This window comes from Mastomys coucha, unplaced genomic scaffold (assembly GCF_008632895.1).
Source record: "Mastomys coucha isolate ucsf_1 unplaced genomic scaffold, UCSF_Mcou_1 pScaffold20, whole genome shotgun sequence".
NCBI lineage: Eukaryota > Metazoa > Chordata > Mammalia > Rodentia > Muridae > Mastomys > Mastomys coucha.
Window position 1 is genome coordinate 31,826,312 of NW_022196903.1, and position 21,936 is coordinate 31,848,247.

General features: G+C 39.2%; 1 protein-coding gene across 6 annotated transcripts in view; it reads right to left on the reverse strand.

Annotated features, from left to right (window-relative positions):
* Nucleotides 1-21,936, reverse strand: part of Dgki (diacylglycerol kinase iota) — a 456,269-nt gene that overhangs the window by 36,945 nt on the left and 397,388 nt on the right. For all 6 annotated transcript variants that reach the window (XM_031381541.1, XM_031381543.1, XM_031381545.1 and 3 more), the window contains one exon: nucleotides 17,146-17,171. In XM_031381541.1, coding sequence (XP_031237401.1) covers nucleotides 17,146-17,171 — 26 coding nt within the window. The remainder of the gene's footprint in view (nucleotides 1-17,145; nucleotides 17,172-21,936) is intronic.

The following is a 21,936-nucleotide window of genomic DNA, read 5'->3' on the forward strand; positions in this document are numbered from 1 at the left end:
TCAGCTTTTTTCAATGCAACCCCTGTACTTTGGCTTCTATTATAAAAATAACTTGCCTCATATCCTGCTCTGATTGGCAGACATTCCCTTAGGACCAGCTTAAATGCAGAAGTCTTTAGAAATATCTGATTTCTCCTTTTCCTCGCCCCATCTTGGACTTGTTCAGTCTGCCTATGTAAAATAATATTAATTGCAATCACTTTCCTGAGCTGCTTCCCATTTATGCTTAATTAGCATAATTCACAGTGGCTGTCCATACCATTAAGCATGTGTTAGATTACTTTTGTCGTGTTTGATGATTATACTAAATCCCATCTCTGCAAGCTAAGCTTTCACAATTTGTTGCTCATGTATCATGGCTGGCTGCTCGCAAACAGAAAAATTGGACAGACTGTTTGTGATCAAATAAATATAGGGAAACCTATGTGAAGTAGACTCTGGGAAAGATGATGGCACAAACTTCCTATTGGTTAAGCATGATGCCATACTTATTAATTAATGGGACAGTGTGAAGTGTACTTGTGATCATATTGGGTCAAGTGTGAACACAGCTTTTGTCAATCACTCAGTGTTTTCATTGACACAAAGGAATTGACCCCTTAACTTATACATTAACTTTTATTAATTTTGTTTTCCAACTTTAAGACAGAATAAATTATTCTTTGTATTTGCTTGTTAAATTAAAAATCCAGTTCAATATATGTTCTGGCCCCCTAGAGTCTTCTTAATCCCCAGATGTAAGACAGGACTTCTCTGATTTTCTGCCTTCTTCCTCCAGCAAAAATTCCATTCATTATAGCATAGTTCAGTGGTTCTCAAGTTTCCTAATGCTGTGACCCTATAATACAGCTTTGGTGACCCCTAACCATAAAGTTATTTTTGTTGCTACTTAATAACTGTAACTTGCTACTGTTATGAGTCATAATGTAAATATTTATGTTTTCCCAGAGGCATAGGTGAACCCTCTGAATGAGTCGTTCAACTCCAAGGGCTCAAGACCCACATGTTGAGAACCTCTGGTTTGATCCTTTTGGTACATTACCAGTGTGTCTTGTAGAAATACTGTCTGAAAAATATAGAGCACACACTTTGGGTCACTCATTGTCACCATCACTATATGGACTACACAGTAGCAGCATCTAATACTTCAGGGGTCTGATATCCAAACATGTGTCATCTCTACTGCAGAGTGCGTAGCCATATATGGGAGGCAGACATAGGCTTCATTTCCCTCTAATGATAGAGATAACCCTCAAATTTAATTAGCTCCTGATAATTGCATGCCGGGATGTATATGGGTTCTTTCCATCTGCTGTAAGAATCCTTCTGAAGCTCCTAGTAGCATAGAAGAAGTTTCCTGTTTGGAGAAAAACAGAGATGGAGCCATCTCGTGTTCCCTCCAGCAGAAAAACTCTACCTTACTGCCAGGGGACCAGAATGTGCCTTATTCAGAAGTCCATTCGCTCTTTTTATTCACCACTAGAATTGGCTGTAAACAGTGAAGCATCCAGATGTTTCCCAGGAGCATCTCATTTGTTTTTGTTGTTTTTGTTGGGAAAGTGTTGTTTTGTGTACTTAAATTCCAGCACTGCAGTTAAGCCAAAGGTATGCAGAATGTATTTTTATATTCCCTTAGTTTGATGATCTCCCTGTCTCTGCAAACCTCATGGTATGAGAGATTACTAAAGTACTGAGTGTATATGTGACTGACCCTATAGCCAGTGGTCTACCTGCTTAACACTTCTCTTGGTTGTTAACTTGGGACTTGGAAGAAGTTGTAGGGAGGAAAAGAACGGCCACCTGGACTGGTGATTTAATTCAGTGTTATGTGAATGCTTAACATGTTCAAAGCCCTTGGTTTGATCCCTAGTACCACAAAGGAAAAGAAAAAAACAAAGGGAGGGAGGGAGGGAGGGAGGGAGGGAAGGAGGGAGGGAGGGAGGGAGAGAGGGAGGGAGGGAAGTAGGGAGGAAAGGAGCCTCTTCCACTGGCATCTGTTTTACCTGCAAGTCAATTCCCGAGTCAGAGATGGTTCCCATCCCTTGGAAATATAATTGTGCTTATATGGTGCACCCAGAGATTTCAAGTCTAGAAAAAAATCAATATTAGGAGCCAAACCAGATGCTGAATAGTCATGATGCATGTTACTTTGTTAGAATACAGGTAGTAAGAATCCAAATTAACTCCAAAGTCATAGGTTAAATAATCTGCTTTGAGCACTGAATTCAGAAAACTAGCCACAGGTTAAGGGAGCAGAAACCCTTCATCACTCAGAGTGTGCTGGCTTCAGTCGGCCGTGTAAGTTACGTCACAGTAATCACAGAGGGATCAGAGGGCGTTCTTGAAAATACCCTCTGTCCGACCTCTACAGCTCAAGTAGCATGAGCACTGAACGCTTTTCCTAGTGCTCAATTAATAGCATCATGTTTGGGTGTAGTAGCCACTACATTCTTTTGTACTGTGCCACCATCTGATGTAATGCCCTACGATTTCTCAACTAGAAGGGAACACTCCCACCCCACGGCATTGATATCACAGACTCCCATTAACTACTCTTCTCAGTAAACAGTAAGCATGTATAGACACAGAGGTGGCTCTCTCTCTTTTTTTTTTTGTATTTGTAAAGGACTTAATCTGATTATAATACCTTACTAAAATTCATGAACCCCAAGACATTACAGTAGACAATAACATTCTTTTTTCTTTCTTAGCATTTGAATGAAGTAATGCAAATTAAGATGCTTAGCATATTGCAAGCTGATTTGAATAAGATATGGAATAGGAAGGAATGTCAGTGTTCTCTGAGGTTCCCATATCCTCCCCATAAAGTTGAAGGAATTTAATTTAAATTGACTCACTTTGTTTATTTTCTATTCTCAGTCATTTGGATGAGGAAGCTATAATCCTGAGAGAGTGAGAGAGCATTAAAATAAAGCTCTGCTCAGCCTCACCAGTGAGAGGAAGGTGGTCCACAGCAGGCCTGTGCTTGCCCACTGCTCCTCTTGATGCTTACAGTGTCTGTAAGTAGAACTGGGACTTGGACTTTATCCCTTCTCTCATGCTGGCACTTCTTCTGTGACTGGCCTCCTTGAGTTTATTTGATCTATTTTAACAGTGCCCTTCAGGACCTCCAAAAGGAATTCAAGTTGAGAGACGTACACACACAGTGCATTCTGAACTAACTGCTGATGGAGCCTGAAAAGGATAGACAGTTATTGGCTTTGGCCAGGCATCATCACTGCAGGGGAAATGGGGTTTAAGGCCAGGATTCAAGTAGGAGTGTGTTCTAGAGTTCTGGAAGATTATAAGTTTATGGGTCAAATGGCTATCAGGCTGTACACTAAGCACCTTATCAGTTCCTAACACAACTGGACACTCTCTCTAAAATGAGGCATTTTTAGTAAAAAGAAAAAAAAATGGTATTAGCTAAAACCTCCCATACTGGAACAGAGGTGAAACCAAAAGAAGTAAATACAGCAAAAGTAACTTTCAGAAACAGATGTTAGCTAAATATGTATGAGGAAATGTTCCAACTTTCAAATACAGTACTGTGATGACAAAGGAAGTTATTTGTGTTTCCAATTGCTATAATTTTTTTATTTTAAAAATATTTTTATTTTATTTATTTATAAATTTCATTCTACTTATTTATAAAAATAAAATATTTTTTTTATTTCCCCCCATGGAAGCACATGACATATCATCATCGGAAGAACAAAAAGATTTAGGATGCCTAATTTGAAAAAGTAAAAAGCAATTGTTAACTCTCATTACCTCGTATGGAGCAGACTAAGCAACAATATGCCTAAGAAGCAAGAGCAGTGAGACCAATGGTGAGTTCTGAGCATGCTCAGCAGATACACATCAGCTAGAATTGAGTGTGGCGGCAGGAAATCATCAGTGACACTCATGAAGGGCTGGGTTTTATGGCCTAGTTGTCATTAGGTGAAATAAAGACTGGACCTTCATTCTTCACAGGAATTCAAGCACTCTTCAGGAAAAAAAGTTAACCCCTAGATTCCCACACACCCAAGTGTGTCCAGAGCCAGACATGTACAAAAGAGTTGCATGGGGGACTAAGAAGTTGTTCAGAAAGGAAAAGTTTTCTCTAACAGAAAAAGATGGGAGAAGAGCAGCTAGCCAAGAAGCTTGTGGAAAGAGGTGATATATACCATTACCTGATACAGTGAGGTGCTTGAAACAGGGCTGGAAGAAATTGATTCAGGAAAACAAAGCCCAAGGGGATGGGGATGCAGATAGAACACTTAACCAAACCCAGCAAGAGGCCACAGCCCAGGGTCACTTCTCCCTCCCATCATCACCATGTGAAGGTCCCAGGACCTTCATTTTTATAATAAAATCTAGGACAAGACTACCACCTTCCTGAAAGTTAAAAAATACAACATACATTTAAAAATATGTGTCTGAGAGGAGCCTGGCTAATCAGAACACTGAGGAGGAGTAGCATGGTGGGAGACACATCCTTTCTAGGATGGGAATGCAGTAGTGTAAGCTAAGGAAGCGTGATTGGAGAGACACAGGAACAGCAGGAACAGTTACAGAGATGCTGGTGGTTTGAGATCCTTTGTGCACTCTGATATAACAATGGCCTTCACTTGCCAGGGTGAGAGGTAGCAGAAATGCCTGTCACCTGGTGAGAAGTGAGCAGACTCTATTTGATTATGGGTTCTCCATTTGAAAAACGAACAGGCTTTGCTTTGTCAAGAGAAGCACTGCGTATCGTCAACTTCAGGAGGAAGTGTCCAGTATGGAATTTCCCTAGAGCTGGCATACTGGCAAAGCTGGTTTGCTTCTGCATGTTGAAGTGTTGTTGTGGCAGCGTGCCTTGCCATCATCGGCACGGGGCATCAGCCTGGCACTTGAATGCAGAAATCCACAGGCATGGCTTACAGGTCACCACACAGGTGTTTGCACAACAGGTCTTCAAAAGTGTAGGCACCCTGTTTGTCTTTCCCTCACGTGCTACATCACTGATATTTTTAGAGGCAGACCAATACACAGAGCCAAAGAGGACTTTCAAGGTAGCCACCACAGCCTGATCCATGGGGGAACCACAAACAAAGTTGAATGTCTTGCTAAGTCTGAGGAGGGCTCTTCTCTCTCCAGAACATGCTACTTATCCTGGTCAGCCTTGCCACCAAATCTCAAGGGCCTAACTTAGAATGACAGAAGTCACCCTCTGTATTGGGCTGTCACCTCAGGTAAAGTCTCTAGTTCTGGAAAATATGTAAAATAAAAGGCTTTACTAATTAATGTTGAAAGCCCATGTAAATAGGACACAGAATCTATACTTACTGGAGTGTATTCCACTTTGGCTGTTGAACATTAATGTTCTTTCTTGAACCTTTCTATTTCTTTCTTTAGATATGTGCAAGCATTTTATTTGTTAGGCATAGATTTAGAAGCTCCACCTTTATTACCTAGACTAAGTCTCACTAAGCCGATCAGATATATGTATGATTATTATCTTCCCAGTTTTGAAGACGGCATCATTCAGCAACATGTACAAGGTCATGTAGCTAATTTGGAATAAACCCAGGGTTTGTATCAAGGATTGGAGAGGCTTATTAGAAAATCTGGCTCTCTAGCAAGTTAATATTCTACATCCTTTGTCTGGTTGTAGAAACTCTGAAATACCACCATAAAATCATTAGGTGGTGACACCAGGTCTTCCGAAACAGACACTTCAGGAGGTTAACTTTGCCCTTTCAACCTCTCCATTTTCCTACCACGTGATTATTTTTCAGAATTTTCAAATCATTCATTTAACTCCTCTCTGAGGCAGAAGGCAATCTACAGCCCTGTTGTGAAAGAGTCCTGGAAAAGAGAACTCCCTTCCCACAGCACACTCAACAATCCGGCCTTCACAGAGACTTAGATAATTATCACCAACAAAGCACTCCAAAGAAACCAAGCGGATCAAAAGGATCATATGCTTACAATCAAGGGGTCAGGGGAGAGCACAGTAGGGTCAGAACGCATACAAAATAACATAAACCAGATTTTGGGAACCCCAGGGGGCGGGGAGCTGTTTCACTGCCTGGCTTTATTTTCAAGCAGCAATGGCTAATCTATTTTCCAGGGATTTGGGAAAGGAGACCAATCTGGGTGGGTGTGCTGTCGTTTCTGTTTCTTCCTTTTTCACACAGTCTTCGGGGAGCACCCATTGAAACGTTTGCAAAAGGCCATCTTCTCAGTACATTAGTAACTGAACCTCTTTGGAAAAGAACCAGCGCTGACCTGTCTTCAACAACAGGGAACAGCATTAATGAGGCTGCAGTGGAACTCAAAGATGTGCCCTGGAAGTTTCTGTTTGCCAACACCGTGGTGGAGGGCAGCAAAATTAACAGTAAAGCTTGAATAGGGGAATTCAATTCTGTGCCAGGGCAATGTCTCCATTCTTCCTGCTCAGAGTCAAATAAGAGCCACACCGCTCAAGAGAAAATACTTTTTAAAGAATACATTTTTTTTTTAAATCAGTAAAATAATTAGAAAGGAGAAAGCTCAAGCATTTAAGCTGTCAGATAAATTCATAGTTGTTTATCCTTAGGCTCCTGGAGGTGGCTCCAACACACAGGAATTAGTAAGTACAGAGGGAAGTGTAGAATAAAAGACATAGATGGTGGTCTGCCAGGGGAACGGTAGGAAGTGACCGGAGCTATATGGTTGAATGAACCTGAGGGGCCTGGGATCCAGAGGGTGTCTGTAAGCAAAGGCATAGAAATTAGAGGGTGTCTGTAAGGAAAGGCATAGAAATTACTCACGAAAGCAACAGAAACTAAACTGGGATCAGCCCTAAATATAATCTCTAAGAAGTCTGAATCTAATTAGAAAACCAACAGGGGATTAAAGGGTAAGAAACTGGATATGGGGGAAAATATCCTCTAGCAACTTTGGCATTAGCTAGCCCAAAGTAACTGCAAGGTAGCATATGGTGGAGGCCAATATTGTGAGCTATTCCTAGGAGTCAGTTTAAGACTGTAGATTGCCCCATGTGTGTCTCAACTCACCACATTTTACTAGCCATGGGGAAGAGAAAACCACCTTCCATTCATCTAGTCATGAAGATGTCTCCTTGATTTTGCCAGTTCCCGAAGGAAAAGCTACATGTCAACAATTCTGAGGGCTACTGGCAGGAAATCAGGCTCTTATTTCCCTAAGTATGAAGTATGGGGATGAGAAAAATGGATTTTTTTCAATGCCAAGTTATATGAAAATGAGTATTTTTTCATCTTAAACCATTAGTTCCTACCAAACATAAACCATACTGTCTTAGTTATAGAAACAGAATGAAGATGATACAAACTTAAGCAACATGACATGTTACTGAGACATTGAACAGAGGGTTGATGCAGAGTAGGTCTTGGATCCTGATTGCCTGAGTCTACATCCATGTTCTAGTCCTCATTAACTATGCTAGTCAGTAGGTTTGTGTCTTAGTTTTATGGTATACAAATAGGAGGACATGTAAAATATTTCAGAAATAAATGGCTCAAGGGTAGGGTGAAGTATCTCAGAGCCTAGAAAAATAAAACTGATTTTTTTCATTCATTTGATGGAAGAAGTATCAGCATATATTGGCTAATAAATAAAAATAGAAAAGAAATTTAAAAAGCCAGTCATATCCATGAACACAGGTGTCAGAATCTTAATAAAGTATTGGCAAATGAAACCTAGCTGTATATAAAGGAGATTAATATAATAATTAGGTTGAGCTTATCTCATAAATATGATACTGGTTTCTACTGGAAAACTCCGTTATGGAGATGAAGTATATTAACAAGTAAAGGAGAAAAACAAGATAAAAATACATAATGACATTTATTTTATCTTAAATTTGAAAATATAGATGAAAAATAGATTTAAAATATCTGCAAACAACTGACAGCTCCTATACTGAGGTCATGGAGTATGAAAGTATCAATTTGATAAAAATTATAGATGACAAGTCACCTGATATCAGGAGGTGATCGGCAATGGTCCTAACCACAAGGAAGTCTATTCAGTTCTACACCAGTGTAGAGAGGAACAGAAAAGAACATGCAAAGCATGAGAGGAGAGAGCAAAGTGAAATTCTCTGCATTTTTTAAACAATGCTATCTATACAGAATTTTCTTCCCACAGGAAGGCCCTTCATATAGTTTATACAGTTAAAGGTTAATAGGAGTCTTGATACAGAGACTTTCAAATGTCAACTGCATTGTATGCCAGCAAAGAACACTTAGATGGTATAACTTTAAACCACAACACATGATATAATGATATAAAGTAAGTAGGAATACACTGAACAGAAGATGATGGAACTACAAAATACTGCTGATACCCATTTAAATGCAAAGAGCTACAACTCAGAATTGAAAGCTTTTTGCCATAAAGACATTAATCTTGCCCATACTGATTTCTAAACTCATGGAATAGTTATAAAAAATTGAAGATTTTTCTATTTATATACATGGCTTGTTTGTGTGTGTGAGAGACGTATGTGTGTATGTGTGAGTGTGTGTGTGTGTGTGTATGTGTGTGTGTGAGACTTGTCCAAAAGATGATCTGGATCTCCTGGAACTGAAGTTGCATGCAGTGCAATCCATATGATGTGGGCTCTGGGATCCTATCTCAGGTTCTCTGGAAGAGCAGCATTCAATCTTAACTACTGAGCTAAACCATCTCTCCAAACTACTCATAAAATTTTAATGCTATTGAATAATAATATTCATGAATTTTAATATTACAGACTGCTTTTAAATTTTATTTAAACAAAAAGGCCTTTGTGACTAAGATACTTTGAAGAAGAACAAATGTGCATTTATCCTCTAACAAACATTAAGATCTAGACCATTGTCAAAACAATTAAAACAGTGTGGTTTTTGGTAGAGGAACAGTCATGCTGGTTTGGAGGAATGACTGGGGAGTTAGGAGTGTATCAATTTCTTGCAGAAGACGTAGGTTCTGTTCCCAGCACCCATGGCAACTCAGCACCCATCTGTAACTCCAGTTCTACGGGATCAAATGCTCTCTGTTGTCCTCTGATAGGCACTGGTCTTGCATGTGGTATGCATAAAGACATAAAGACGGAATACTTATATGTAATATAAATAAATCTTTTTAAAGTAACAGACATATTGATCAATAAAACAAATGAGAAAATCTATTACGATATTAACATTTTTTCTCTTGTGACTAACCATAAGCCATCTAAATTAGACTTAAAATCTACTAAACATGAAGAAATTCAGGCCTGATACTGTAAACATAGCCAACTACCTGTGGCTGGAGAGATTGTGGACCCTAGAGGAAAACCTACTACTACAATGTTCCCAAACTAGGATAATCTCCATATGCATTCTAAATATTTATCCTTATACCCACAGTTGAGTTTAGCCTTCACTCCTTGTTAAAGAAACTTCTCTTTACAACAGATGGAGACCATTAGTAAAAAATCCACAACTATTCAAAATGGGGAAGAAAATTGGCCATGAAATGCTCAACCCCGATTGATATTTCTACAACACAGCCCTAAGGCTAAGGGAAGGTGACAGAAGGGACAGAAGCATTGTAAGAACTAGAGGACCAGGCCTTGTTTTGTGAGATGCAATGCCTTCCACACCCCTAAAATCTCAACCATATATTCACTTAAATAAGACACATACAAGACAGTACTAACTGACATGCTGGCATTGATGGGGGAACTCTCACAAGGTCCTCCTCCTTGATGAAGAGCTACAGACAAATAGCAGATGCTGAAAAAGAGCATCAGTCTTCTCAAAGAATGAGCCTCTTGATAGGTTATGTCATCCTAAGTGGTCTGCTCTAAACACACACACACACACACACACACACACACAGACACGTAAATAGACGCAGCAGGTTTTATTCATTATATACGTGTGTATGCATGTATATATACACACACATATATGCATATATGTGTACATATATATACATTGTGTATTTATACACATATACATGTGTGTGTACATATACGTAATGTGTGTATATATGTATATATACATGTGTGGATACACACACACATACTTATATATATAAAACAATTAAAAAAGAAGAGGTTATGAATTTCAGAGAGAGTAGGAGGGGATATAGGAGGAGTTATATGAGTGGAGAAAGGGATGAAAATGATATAGATATAGGACACATGTATGAAATACCCAATGGAATGAAAAAAATATATGGTAGTAATAATTATCTGTGATCAGTTGAAAAGTCTTCCATGATGGCCATGCCCTTTGGTTATTATGATGTAATCACTTTTTGTTCATGTAACTTACTTATTCTTCCCTCATATAATACATCCCAACCACAGACTCTGCTTCCTCTACTTCTCCTCCTTGGCCTCCAACTCCCCTTTTCCCCAGATCCACTGCTCCTTCATTTTCCTTCAGAAAAGAGCAGTCTTCCCAGCAATATTAACCAAGCATGGCATGAGAAGTTAAAAGAAGACTAGGCACAAACCCTCATACCAAGGCTGGATGAAGGGACCTAGCAGGAGGAGAGGGTCCCAAGAGCAGGCAAGAGAGTCAGAGATGACCCAAGTCCAACTGTTGGGAGTCCCACAGGAACTCCAAGATAAACAACCACAGCATACATACAGAGGACTTTGTGTAGACCCATGCAGCCTCTGTGATTGCTGCTTCAGTCTCTGTGAGCCCCTAAGAGCTCTGCTAAGCTGATTATGTGCGCCAGGTTCACCTGGTTTCCTTGACGCCGCCCCCACAGCTCCTTCATATAGTTTTATGTCCTCTCACCAATGCTATCTCACCAATCTCTGTGGGTTGGCTTGAAAATTTTCTCTTTGAGTTTTCCATAGTTTTTGTTTTGTACACGTATTTAAAGTATGTATGACCACTTGTAATGTTGCTACTTAATTAGAAAATCTGCATCTAGCAAAAATTATTCTATTTTGAAAAATTAGGTAAGAAAATATTAAAAAAAATTTAAAGGACAATACAAAAGGATAGAACTTCATAAACCAGCAAAGGAAGTAGATAATAAATAAAACAGATGTTATAACACATGAACCAGTCTCTCCCAGTAGGCTTCTCAGGCTCCAGTGGATGCACATGCTCACACTGACAGCACCAAGTGGATTCCCCGAAGCTTAAGATGAGTACATGAATTTGAGAGATAAAAATGATGGTGGGTTGGAGGAGTTGTAGAGATATGGGACAGATTTGATCAAAACACATTAAATGCTTATATGAAGTCTTAAGTAATGAAAAACAAAGCAAAATTGTATTTTTATTTCTTACCAAACCACAAAAATCAATTAAGAATGTAGGTGGTTTTTTAAAATGTAATACAGGATTGTAACTTTGTTTTATACAAAATTCCTTTAAATAACCCATAGACATCAACTCCAGAAAACTACTAATAATTTGAAATATATTAAAATCATGAACATCTGTTATCAGGTTGAAACTGAATGGAGCTTTAAGAATGTCAGCCACAAACTGAAGAAAATTCATAACAGAGAGAAGAAAAATGTATTTGTAACCCACAAAAACATGTTTATGCAACCATTAAGAAACAGATAACCCAAAGGGAGAACAGTTGGGTCAATAACAAAACAAACCATGTCACAGATGCACATAAAAGGCAAGTAGCCTTTGAACGCACGAAAAGATGCTCCACAATGTGTAAATTCAGAACACAAATATATTCCATTACAAGATACTATGTCATGCCACCATCAGACTGGTAATTTTTTTGTTTGTTTGTTTTGTTTTTATCCATTCAGTTCCAGGAAGAGCTGGCGGGAAGTACCAGTGAGTGGATATGTCTATAACATATTGCATAAAGGCATTCAAAATGGGTAAAACTGTTTGTACACACATACACATGTATGTACAATCACATAAATTCACATGCGGGGTATGCATGTATGTAGTAAAATAAAGAAATGAGGACCTGGCTGACACAGAGGCAAATGTGATTACTTCTGAAACATAGGGAGATTAACATAGTCAGAAAGCAGACAACCTGAAGCTCTCAACTTATGGATGTTTTATTTTTTTAACTGGAAAATGTTTCACAATGGTTCCTTTCATTACCATTTGAAACGAGAAGCTCGATTTTATACATATTATCTATTTTACTATACAAATGTATGTCTGTATTAGAACAATGATCAAACCTAATAGCACAGTCCTAGAATCCTAGTTACTCGGGAGCCTGAGACAGGAAGACTGTAGTTCTGTGCCTACCTGGGTCTTTGCCCAAGGCCAACTGGATAAAAGAAAAAGCAACAAAAGAAGAAGAGGGATACAGCTTCGTGGGGGCGAGGGGGCTACCGGCCTTGAATGCATAGAGGCCCTGTGTTCATTCACAGTATCACAAGTACAAAGAAAGAAAAGGAAACTGAGCTAAGGACTGATGAAATGGTCCAGCAGGTAGATACGCCTAGGAGCCAGCCTGACACCCTGAGCTCAGACCCCGGAACCCACAGTTTAGAGGAAAAGAACTGACTCCTGCACGTTGTCCTCCCGCCTCCAGTTCTACACTGCGGCATGCAGATGTGCACACATGCAGGCATGCACAAAGAAAATAACAAATGTAAAATTGAAAACGAAAACCAAACCCCAGAAGATTGAGTTGGCAGGGGATAGATTTTGATATTCTGAAGAGTTTTGTGCCAGACCACAGGGTGTGTTGTTGACGATACTATAAAGTACAGTCACGCCAAGCCCAACCCACAGACATGATGTTTGTGACCGTGGCCTTTACATTTTCCAGAATGATCACTGCCATCCTTGTTTGCTATTTACTGTGGCAAGAGAAAAGTGACCACAGACATGATGAGACCCATGACTGATGAGTGTTCAGGAGTGTGTGTGAGAGAAGGAGGCCCACTTAGATGCTGCTGGGGAATCAAGTAGCTTACTGGTGTTCTTTGAAAAGTGCCTAGTGATGCTTTTTATGGTGTACTATTCTTCTGAAAATTCTCTGTTCGGGTCCCAGGCCCAGTTTTAAAAATAGATCAATACATTCTTTTAAAATTTTGTTGTTGTTATTGTTGTTTAAGTTCTTTATATATTCTGGATACTAATTCTGTCAGATACATAGCTTGCCATTCTGTACCAAGACAGACACTCATTGGAAAAGGTCCTTTGTATGCTCACACAGATGGTGGCTGTAGGAACAGCTTTCTGAGAGGCTTGGAAAATCAACATGCTAAGAGCACAAAGGACCCAAGAGCTCAGAGCTGGAGAGGCTGCCTGGGCAGGGGGAGGTGACTCCAAGAGCAATGGAAATGATGAAGTGTGGGGCCCTAAATGGAGAGGAAACTCAGAGGACAGCGCCATCAATCACTGCCAAGCTTATCTGGTGACAGGGAGTGGGACTCCAGCTTCCAGATGTTGCATTAAAACGTAATGTTCCCCCTGAGACTCACATGGCAGGCTTCCCTGAAGCTTCGGTTTCGCTCAGCTAACTAATTATGAGAAAATGTGACATCGGTATTTCACTTTTTCTACAGGGACAAATCATTCCCAGCAGGAGGGAGAAGTTGTGATTTTTTTTATTGTTCAGTTTTCTTTTGTCATTAAAAAGAAATCACTTACACAGCAGTAAATAAACTCTTGTTAGAGGGGAGGAACTTTTCCCCTTCTCAATAATTCTGTCAATTTTACCTTAATGCTGACAATCATTTCTTTGTTTTCCCAATAATGTGGTGAAGTTAAAAAGAGGATAGTTTCAATATTGAACAATATCTAGAACTAAATTAACTTGACCATTTGGTAGCTATGTGATATCGAGGCATTTATTTAAGGACTTATCCCCCCAGCTATAAAGCTATAATATGCCCTGTAGGCTGTTACCTATTAACAATGAAATGGAGTAGTGTAGTTACAGTGTGTCAGCACAGTCCTAAGTAAGTACTAAATACACTTTATCTTCTGTTCTCAAAACCGAGAAGCTAGAGAAAGGACCGAAGGAGCTGAAGGGTTTGCAGCCCCATAGGAAGAACAACAAGATCAACCAACCAGAACTCCCAGAGCTCCCAGGGACTAAACCACAAAGCAAATACATCCATGGATGGGTGGGGGAGCACCCTCATAGAACGAGTGGGAGGGGGATGGGATAGAGAGTTTCCAGAGGAGAAACCAGGAAAGGGGATAACATTTGAAATGTAAATGAATAAAATATCCAATTTAAAAAAAAAAAAGAAATGTATGTGCCATCTATGCCTGGTGTTGGCAATCTTACATGACCACTCATCCAATCCTGATCCCATTCTTTACTTGGGGACTTCAAGTCAAATTATGTATTAAACATTTTGTTCTTTCTTGGCTCTGGTATAAAAATAAAAAGGTTTCCAGAGAAAAGTTATTGTTTGTAAATAAAGTCAAAAGAGGTACATTTCTCTTAACTTTCCTTAGTTTTGTCTGTTTGTTTGGTTGGGTGGTTTTTGGTTTGTCTGTTCCTTTGTTTAGATGAGAAGGCATTACATTTTCTGTACTGGCCCCCAACCTGCGACTTTCCTGCCTCTGCCTCCTGAATAGCTGGAGTTGTGTGCCCATGCAAGCATCTCAACCTCTGTGCTATGTGGAGCAAACCTCAGCCAATCTACACATCCTGTGACACTGCCTGGATGGAAGGACATAAGAACATGTCATCTGGGTGCCTGTAGCAAACTGGAAGCCATTTCTGCAGATGATTCTCATTTCAGCTTTCAGCTACCCAGGAGAACACACAGAGCAGAGCAGAGGAGCCCACTGCACAAACAGGCCGACTAAGAGGGAAGGGGCAGGGTTGCTGTGCTCATGAATGCTGAGAGGCAACCTGTAAAGATGGGAAATGGCAGGGCTATGTGGGACTGTTCTAAGTTAGATTTCTGCAAGAATGAATTTTTGTTTCAGAAATAGCCCAAGGCAGCAGCTGTGACTGAAGGAAATAGGATTGCGGGTGGGAAGAGAACAAAAGAGAAAACTGAGAGGCATGGATTTTCATATTCTCCTTCCATTTGCCAATAGGCCTCAGTTCTTTTAGAATACACTGGAGAAATTTGATTCACCTCTCTTCCAGAGGTGTTGCAATGTCATTATGGCATGAAGCTGTCATACAAGGGTGATAGTATGACACTGAAGATGTTTTATGATGGCCACAGTGAATATTAATTCCTAACATGTATAAATGTAAGGCAACACACTATGTGCCAGGTAGAAAATCACAGCAGTAAAGAAACATGCACAACTATTTCCCTAAGGATGCACAGACTAGTGGATGGTGAACAATTAGGCAGTGTGGGTAAATTAGCATGCATGTTTAAACTTCAGAGGTTACAGGAGACAAAGAGGCATGTGTATATAGTGCATTTTTGAATTCACCAAAATATAATATTCATCTAATTTGCAAAGTAGTTTCTCAACTAATCACTTATAATAGTTGATAAAAATACTCTTAACTCTAAAGAGCAAGTTATTTGGGCAGATACCACCTTCCAAAGCTTTGAAGGACCCTGAAATATGCCTAGAGATCTCTCCTGACCCCTTAAGAAGTCGTAGTGGACTGTAAAACTTGAATTTAGAATCTCCTACCCCTTGTGAATAGAGGATTTACTCTTAGGCTTAGAAAGACAAAAGTATCGACAGGTTAGTAGGGGTAAAAATAGTTCAAAATAAAGGCAAACACACATTTCTAATTTATCATTTGGACATGGAAGCTGAAGGACTTATAAATATACAATCAAAACCCTATTCATACCAGCAACAATCAGCAAAATAGCATGCAATAATGGTTTACCATTAGGTGGTTGATTACCTAATTCTGACTTAATGGGCCTTGAACATAATTTTCCCTACAATTCTACTGAGAACAGGATACAACCTCATTCCAATATTAGGACAGATTTCATAATGTAGCAGCAGGAGAGAGAGCCTAAAACCCCCTCTCCATTTCCTTAATTCACTCACTTAATAAATACATTTTTAATGTTTGCTTTTTGTCGGACACTATATCAAAGAAATTGGCAGTCTGGGGAGCCAGCTAAGGAAGGCATCAGATTAGTGTGTTAAGCTTGGGAAAATATATGGCATAATAAGTGGATCAGAGAGCTTTCAGGGAAGATGAGAAAGGGTGACCAGAAACTGTCACATGACAAAAAGCAAGAGTCATTTCCTTCCGGGGACAGCAAGAATGAAAGCAGGAGATGCAAAAAAAAAAAAAAAAGTGACCCAAAAATTAAATACAGAGTCATATGCCTGAAGTGCAGGCTACTGACAGGAGAGTGGGGAAAGATGGCTGATCAAACCATAAGCAGCAGAGGAAGATGGAGAGTCCATCCTTAGAGCCTAGTAGTGTTTGCTTTAAAATACAGTATCAAAAGGCCAACCACAAGTTTTGGTCTGTTGCAAACTGGCCATCCTACATGTGAAAAGCGCTACATACATACAGTAAACTGGAAAGGGTAATCTACAGGCGTGGGTTATGGTAATGGCACAATCTCAGAAGTCCAAGAAAGACACCAGCAAGCCTGCAGCTAAAGCTGACTGTAGATGCTTGAGAGACATCATTCTATGGTCCGACGAACCCATGACCAACACCAAACAAACAATTTTGAGCGACTATGGAATAAGTGAACAAAAATTAGAAGTGACATAATCAGATGTTTTGTCTTTTGAGTGTCACAGCTGTCTCTTAAAATAGCATAAATCACCGCACTGAGTGAACAGCTCACTCACTCGCTCACTGATCAGCTCCCTTTCAGACTTAAAGCACTCCGCCAACACGGAGATGTGGCCTCACAAAGGATGACCTCCCCTGTGTCAACTCTTCATTTTAGACATGAAAATAATGCTCCCCTCAAAAGTTATGAGATATTTGTGATGGCAGACAGAAACGCGGTAGGAGATATTAAACTTCATAATGCTTGTCAACCAAAAACGGTTACAACCGATAAGAAAATAATACCAGATATTAAACGCAGTTTCACGTTTTTAAAACTGTTTGATGTTTCACACTAAAATGCTACAGGGTCAACATCTTAGAGGCACTTTCTTAACAATGATCTACTACGACACTGAGCTAACAATGATCTACTACGACACTGAGCTATAAGGACCAGAGACAAGTTTTGAGAGCAGAATTTGGAATAAAATGGCATGTTCTTACCATGATCTTCTGAAGAGACTGGTGACCTACAAAAAAATAATACAAACATGATAAATATTTTATATATGATAATGATAACAATAAGTATACATAACATCACAGAAACTATATAGTCAAAATCTAGTTAAGGTGGGGCTAGAGAGATGATGTTTCAGAGGTTAAGAGCACTTGTTATCTTTGCAGAGGACCCAGGTTTAGTTCCCAGCATCTACTTGGCAGATACTGACATCCTTAAATCCAGTTCTAGAGGATCTGACAGCTTCCATGGCCTTTATGGGTACCAGTTACACACATGATACATACATACACATACAGGCAAAACACTCAGGCACATAAAATAAAAATTAACAAATAAATCTTAAGAAAAAGTCAGTTAAGGGGAAACTCAGCATAGTAGGTGTAACCAATGTACTTGTTAAAAGGCAAATTCTAGTCAACAACACTTCCATATTATCTAGATTGGTTGAGTATTATGGGTTGATAAATGTCAGCAGATTAAACATGGTATCCTAGGACTACAACAAATTAGTTAATCTGAACTTATTGTGGAAGAGTAAGAATTCATTGAACTATGTTATCAAGTGAAACTTATGTCCAAGGCCTAACACCCAGAACAAATGCCAGGAACAGAAATGTGCACTAGATTTAACACACAAAGGGCCATGCTCGGTCATTTTTAAAATACAATGTAATTAGAAGAAAACAAATGCATAATTATCATTATTTTTCTGTTTCTGAAATTTTTCAAGGAATTTAATGTTTGCATGAGCTTAAGCTTCCATGTGATAGCCTAGTATCTCCAAACTGATGAGAATCAGGATAAGACCAAAAACCACTGGGGCCTCACACATTTAATAAATCAATAACTTTTCTATATCACCTATGAACTTAGCTCTAATTATCATAGTCAGCTATCAAATGGAATATCATATCAACCATAAAAATATTTCCTCTCAGTTGACACTTGTGGTGGTGGTGTGAATAAAAGTGGGGGGGAATATATTCAAAGATGTACTGGTTGTTGGAGCAATGTTAAAGGATTTGAGGATGCATGATCCTCCTGATGAGCGATCTCACTTTTATTACGTGAGTACATCGCAAGAGCTGCACGCATAGCTGTAATGAAAGGAAAATCTGAGCACAAACTGGTGCCAACTGCTAACCCATCTCAGCCTCATGAAGCACGTGAAACAGAACCCCAAGATTTGGTGGAAAAAAATTAATGTCCAGGAGGCAAATAAGCCATAATAATGATGAACAGGAATTGACACGTCACTAAGCCATTGTTGCTTGAGAAACACATGGCCTCTCCTGTTGAGACCAAGTGTTTACGTGTCTCTAAAAGTTCCCAGGTTGTGTACTGTCCTCACACCGGTCTTTGTAGGCTACCATCCCCTAGCAATGTGGAAATATGTCTTGGTTAGAAGAAGTAGGCCTTTGCTTTATATTTGTTAACCGAATGCATTTCAGTACCACCATGCTGGTATTCAGAATTGAATACAATTAAAGGCTCTTCGAAAGTGATCATATCACCTTTGAATGACATTAAGGAGAACTGTCTGCTAGGAGAAGGGGGGCCTTGGAATGAGCACCCTTAAACACAAAAGATACCCAAGCCATCCAGCAAAAGGTATGCCCATATCTGTTTCAGCAGAGGAAAAAAATTAAGCAGGGAATGTGTGGAATCAACGGTAAAATGGAATTAGAAGTTGATCCCAAAAGTAAAATGGAAGTAGAAGTTGATCCCAAAAAAGAACGTAGATTGGAAACAACATGTGCTGAGGAAGGTGCCTGGGACATGAAACATGCGTCCTCAACAAAAGAACATCTTCACTTCTGATTTATTTTTTTATGTAAAGCAAATAAACACATATTTACAATTAATTTCTGATAGAGAATGAAAACAAAGAGAAGCCCACACCCATAGCCTCTGGCACGTCTCAAGGTGGGAGCCCTTGAGGCGCATTCTTGCGGCCTTTCTGCAAAGCAATTAATACTAAATCTGAAATAGTGCAGATGGCTTCGTTAAAGTCCCAAGGGGATGCATTCTGTAGTAGGTCCAGACAGTGAGGATGAACTATCAGTGGTTTGCACAGATTAGTCATGTTGCATTTCTGTGGCTGAATGTCTCCCACACTCCTGGACTTGTGGAATTTGAAGACATATGGAGCATTTCAACCATCACTCAGAATTTCACCTTTCACTGCAAAATGTCACTAGATTATACTACTGAGACATGTACCTCATCCACTTAGGCTGGGAGTGGGCATACAGAATTTCACAGGACTCAGCTCAGAAGAGAAGAAATGTCCTGCAATGAGCAATAGAAGCAGTTGTTTTTAAAATAAAGGTTGAATATCACGAAAAGATTACCTTCCTGACAGCCAAGCTGGGCAGCTGAGGCACACAGGAAAGCTCTCTGCTTACTATCTCCACCATCCTGAGAGACGTGGGCCAGAACTTGTTTAATTTCCTTTTATGTACACAGTCTTAGAGGTAGGTGCTGCCTTCACACGATGAACTATTACTAACATTTACTAACTCAACTAGGTATAGTTCTCCTCTGTATTTTCCTGATTACCAGACTTTATTATGATTTATGCCATGTATGTGTTTTTGCTATGCTTTATGAGTTTGTTGGTGCTACTGACACTGATATTTCATTCAAAGCCAGGAAACTGAAAAAATCACAACAGCAAGAACAAAATAAGAATTCAAAGGCTCCATTTAAGATTTGTTATTCTTTTATAAAACTAAATTGTTATCATTCATGCTGGAATCTTTCAATGCATTAAATTTAATGTATGCTGCAAGGTCCCAAATGTTTATCCCGCATGAAGTGATGGAGAAACAAAAGACAATATCAAAGATTCATAATCTAGTGAAGAATAAAAATCCTATTTTTAACTTAGTGACATAAAATAGAAAAAAAAAAGAAGCCCAATACTTATAACGCAGTGAAATGCACAAGAAAAATGTGTATTAAGTAGAAGGGTAACAGCGCAGAGAGAGAAGTCATGTCCCCCAAGAATAAAACAAACTCTAAAGGTCAAAACCATTTGGCCCCAGCCTTAAGGAATTAATAAGAGCTCATTAAGTAAGTGAGAGAAAAATTCTAGACAGAAGCAATGGGTACATAAAACAGCCAGAACTGAAATTTCATAGACGTCATAGACGTTATCAGAGACATAAATAACTCAGTACTGCTGTCACGTAAAGGATGATAAAACCCATGACTGGGGAAGTTGGGGCCACTCCATATGGAGCCTATAAATCTATTTTCATGTGTCTGGAATTTACTTTCTAAAATAAATACAAAAAAAAATGTTTGAAAGCCACATTTTCTGGTTTCTATTTTTGAATGATCTAAAGAGAGCAGAGAGAGGATAAGCTCAGGGGTTACTGCAAAACTTCCCTGTCAAGAAGCAAGAATAAAAATGTCTGTTTTTCAATTCTCCTTGAAATCCATGAAAAATAACAGGGAGCATGGAAACCAATAAAAACATCTTTTAGTAATCTAGCTGTTTATAAGAGAAACTGCCGTTGATGAACAGGAGTCACCAAAAATAGTAAAAGCTGGACTATGCTTCAGGAAAGCAGTCGTGATATTAATGGGACACCGTGACATCGTATTCCACAAATCCAGGCAGAAAGTCCCAATCTGAGCTGGGATGTCCCGATCGATCGTAAGGCGATAAGGCGATAGACCAGATTCCAAAGGAGAGTGCAGATAAAAAAGGGTCTGAAAACGAGCAAGCCAAAGTCAGCCTTCCTGCACTTATCCACCCGAAAGCAGAAGTCCTGGAAAGAACTTACCCAGTGAAACTATCACAAATAATCAAAATGTTACCGTGGAGCCACAAAAGATAAACCAAACAAGAAATGTCAGCAGAACATACCAAAGCGATGAGGGCATGGAGACGTGAAGAATGGTTATTCAACCTGCATCACATTTGAAAATGGAAAAAATGAGGCCAGCGTGGTGAGTTGGGAGAGAAATAGTGTTTAGGATGTCTAGAAAGAATGCAGAGGCAGAAAATACATGGAGATGGAGAGAGCACAGGCTTGTCCAGCCTTTAGCTAAAGCATTAGAGAGAAAGAACCAGGAGGCTATTTGTTGATGCAGATAAGGAAAAAAAATAGCATAAGAAGTAAATAATTTATCATGTCAAGACATAAAACACTTTTAATGTGTTTTACCGTTTTAGGAATAATTTTTAGTTTACCTTACATCTTAATTAGTACAGACATAAGGAATTTGGATTCTTTTTAAAATTAACTTATTTATTCTTCCTTCATATATTACATCCTGAACCCAGTTTCCCCTGCCTCTTCTCTCAGTTCCTTTCCCATTTCCCTCTCCCCTCAATCCATCCCTCCTCTATTTCTCTTCAGAAGAGAGCAACCCTCTCAGGGATCTCAACCAAACATGGAATAACAAGTTAGACTAGTCTAGGAATGTTTGGATTCTCAAAGCAACATTTTAAAAAGTAAATATTGTTGAATGCAGTTTTAGGAAATATCTCTAGATATCATAGGGACTGAGTTTATTCTCTGAATATGAGGGTTTCTACAGAAAAGTCTAACTATATACAATTGATAGAAGAAAGTGGAGAATGCATAACACATGGTCATGGCTATACAAGATGAGCTACTGATTCAATACAATACCAAAGACATTCTTTACATATATTGTAGACACCATCCTAAAATTAATATAGAATCACAAAGAACCTCAGGAAACCAAGGTAATCTTGAACAAAATGAACAAAGCTAGAGGCATTGCACTAC